The sequence below is a fragment of the Sinocyclocheilus rhinocerous genome, unplaced genomic scaffold (assembly GCF_001515625.1).
Source record: "Sinocyclocheilus rhinocerous isolate Xijiao unplaced genomic scaffold, SAMN03320098_v1.1 C36397446, whole genome shotgun sequence".
Taxonomy (NCBI): Eukaryota; Metazoa; Chordata; class Actinopteri; order Cypriniformes; family Cyprinidae; genus Sinocyclocheilus; species Sinocyclocheilus rhinocerous.
The window spans coordinates 1-1086 of record NW_015780295.1 but is presented as its reverse complement, the minus strand read 5'-3'; the positions used below and the strand labels follow the sequence as shown (position 1 = coordinate 1086).

Sequence of the window (1086 nt, the reverse complement as noted above, 5' to 3'; positions counted from 1 at the left end):
CCTCCAGAAATCATTCTAATATGCTGATTTGATGCTCAAGAAACAGTTCTGATTATTATCAATGGTAAAAACAGTTGTGATGAGTCATATTTTTGTGGAATCCTTGATAATATATGTTTTCACGATTCTTTAACGAATAGAAAGTAAAAAGATTATTTATTTGAAACAGAAATCTTTTGTAACATTATAAATGATAAATGTCACTTTATGTTCACTTTTGGTCAATTTAATGCATCCTCGCTGAATAAAATTATTAAATTGAAAAAAAATAAAATAAATCATACTGACCCCAAACTTTAACTAAACAGAAGTGTATATTAAAATAATTTAATATAAAATATGTTGTTTTTAGTATGTCAAAATGATTTGATCGCGTCTATCATTCATAGATGGTAGACATGCAGCTAGACAAGGCGCTGATTTTTGAGGACGATGTGCATTTCCAAACCAACTTTAAACGTCGCCTGATGCGGCTGATGGAGGAGGTGGAGCAGGTGGAGCTTGACTGGGACATCATGTGAGTGACACCCGTCTGTCACACGGTTGTCGTGGTAACTAGAAGAAACCAGAACCAGAATAATGCCTTTGCTGCAGTTATAAGGAAGACTTAGTTTTATGGCTACAGTTTTGTTATGATTTTATAGCATATAATCCACTTGTAAAACTCATCAGGTGACTTTAACTGTTGTGGCATCCTGTTGCAGATACCTGGGCAGGAAGAAGGTGAACCTTGAAGAGGAAGTCGCAGTGGAAAATGTCAGGAACCTGGTGTACGCTGATTACTCCTACTGGACGCTCTCTTACGCCATCTCTCTTCAGGGAGCTCAGAAGCTCCTTAATGCTGAACCGATATCCAAGATGCTTCCTGTGGATGAGTTTCTACCCATCATGTATGACAAGCACCCCAAGTGAGTAGCACACTCAAGTCTTCAGGGTCGAAACATATTTTATATTTTATAGAAAAATGAAAATATAATCACCCTCAGGTCATTGAAGATGTAAATGAGTTTGTTTCTTAATGGGAACAAATTTGGAGAAATGTAGCATTACATCACTTGTTCACTAATGGATCCTCTGCAGTGAATG

The 1086-nt window shown here is 36.6% G+C and overlaps 1 protein-coding gene across 1 annotated transcript; it reads left to right on the top strand.

Annotated features, from left to right (window-relative positions):
- Positions 1–393: 393 nt before the first annotated feature.
- LOC107735963 (procollagen galactosyltransferase 1-like) lies at positions 394–914 on the top strand. The gene is made up of 2 exons (XM_016547498.1): positions 394–517; positions 705–914. The coding sequence occupies exons 1-2, from the start codon at positions 399–401 to the stop codon at positions 910–912; spliced, it is 327 nt and encodes a 108-aa protein (XP_016402984.1). The 5' UTR covers positions 394–398; the 3' UTR covers positions 913–914.
- Positions 915–1086: the final 172 nt, after the last annotated feature.

Excerpts from the sequence above, each read along its gene's own strand:
- LOC107735963 (XM_016547498.1), top strand. The coding sequence starts at position 399 with ATGCAGCTAGACAAGGCGCTGATTTTTGAGGACGATGTGCATTTCCAA. Across the intron at positions 518-704 it reads GAGCTTGACTGGGACATCAT|ATACCTGGGCAGGAAGAAGG; the intron begins GTGAGTGACACC and ends ATCCTGTTGCAG.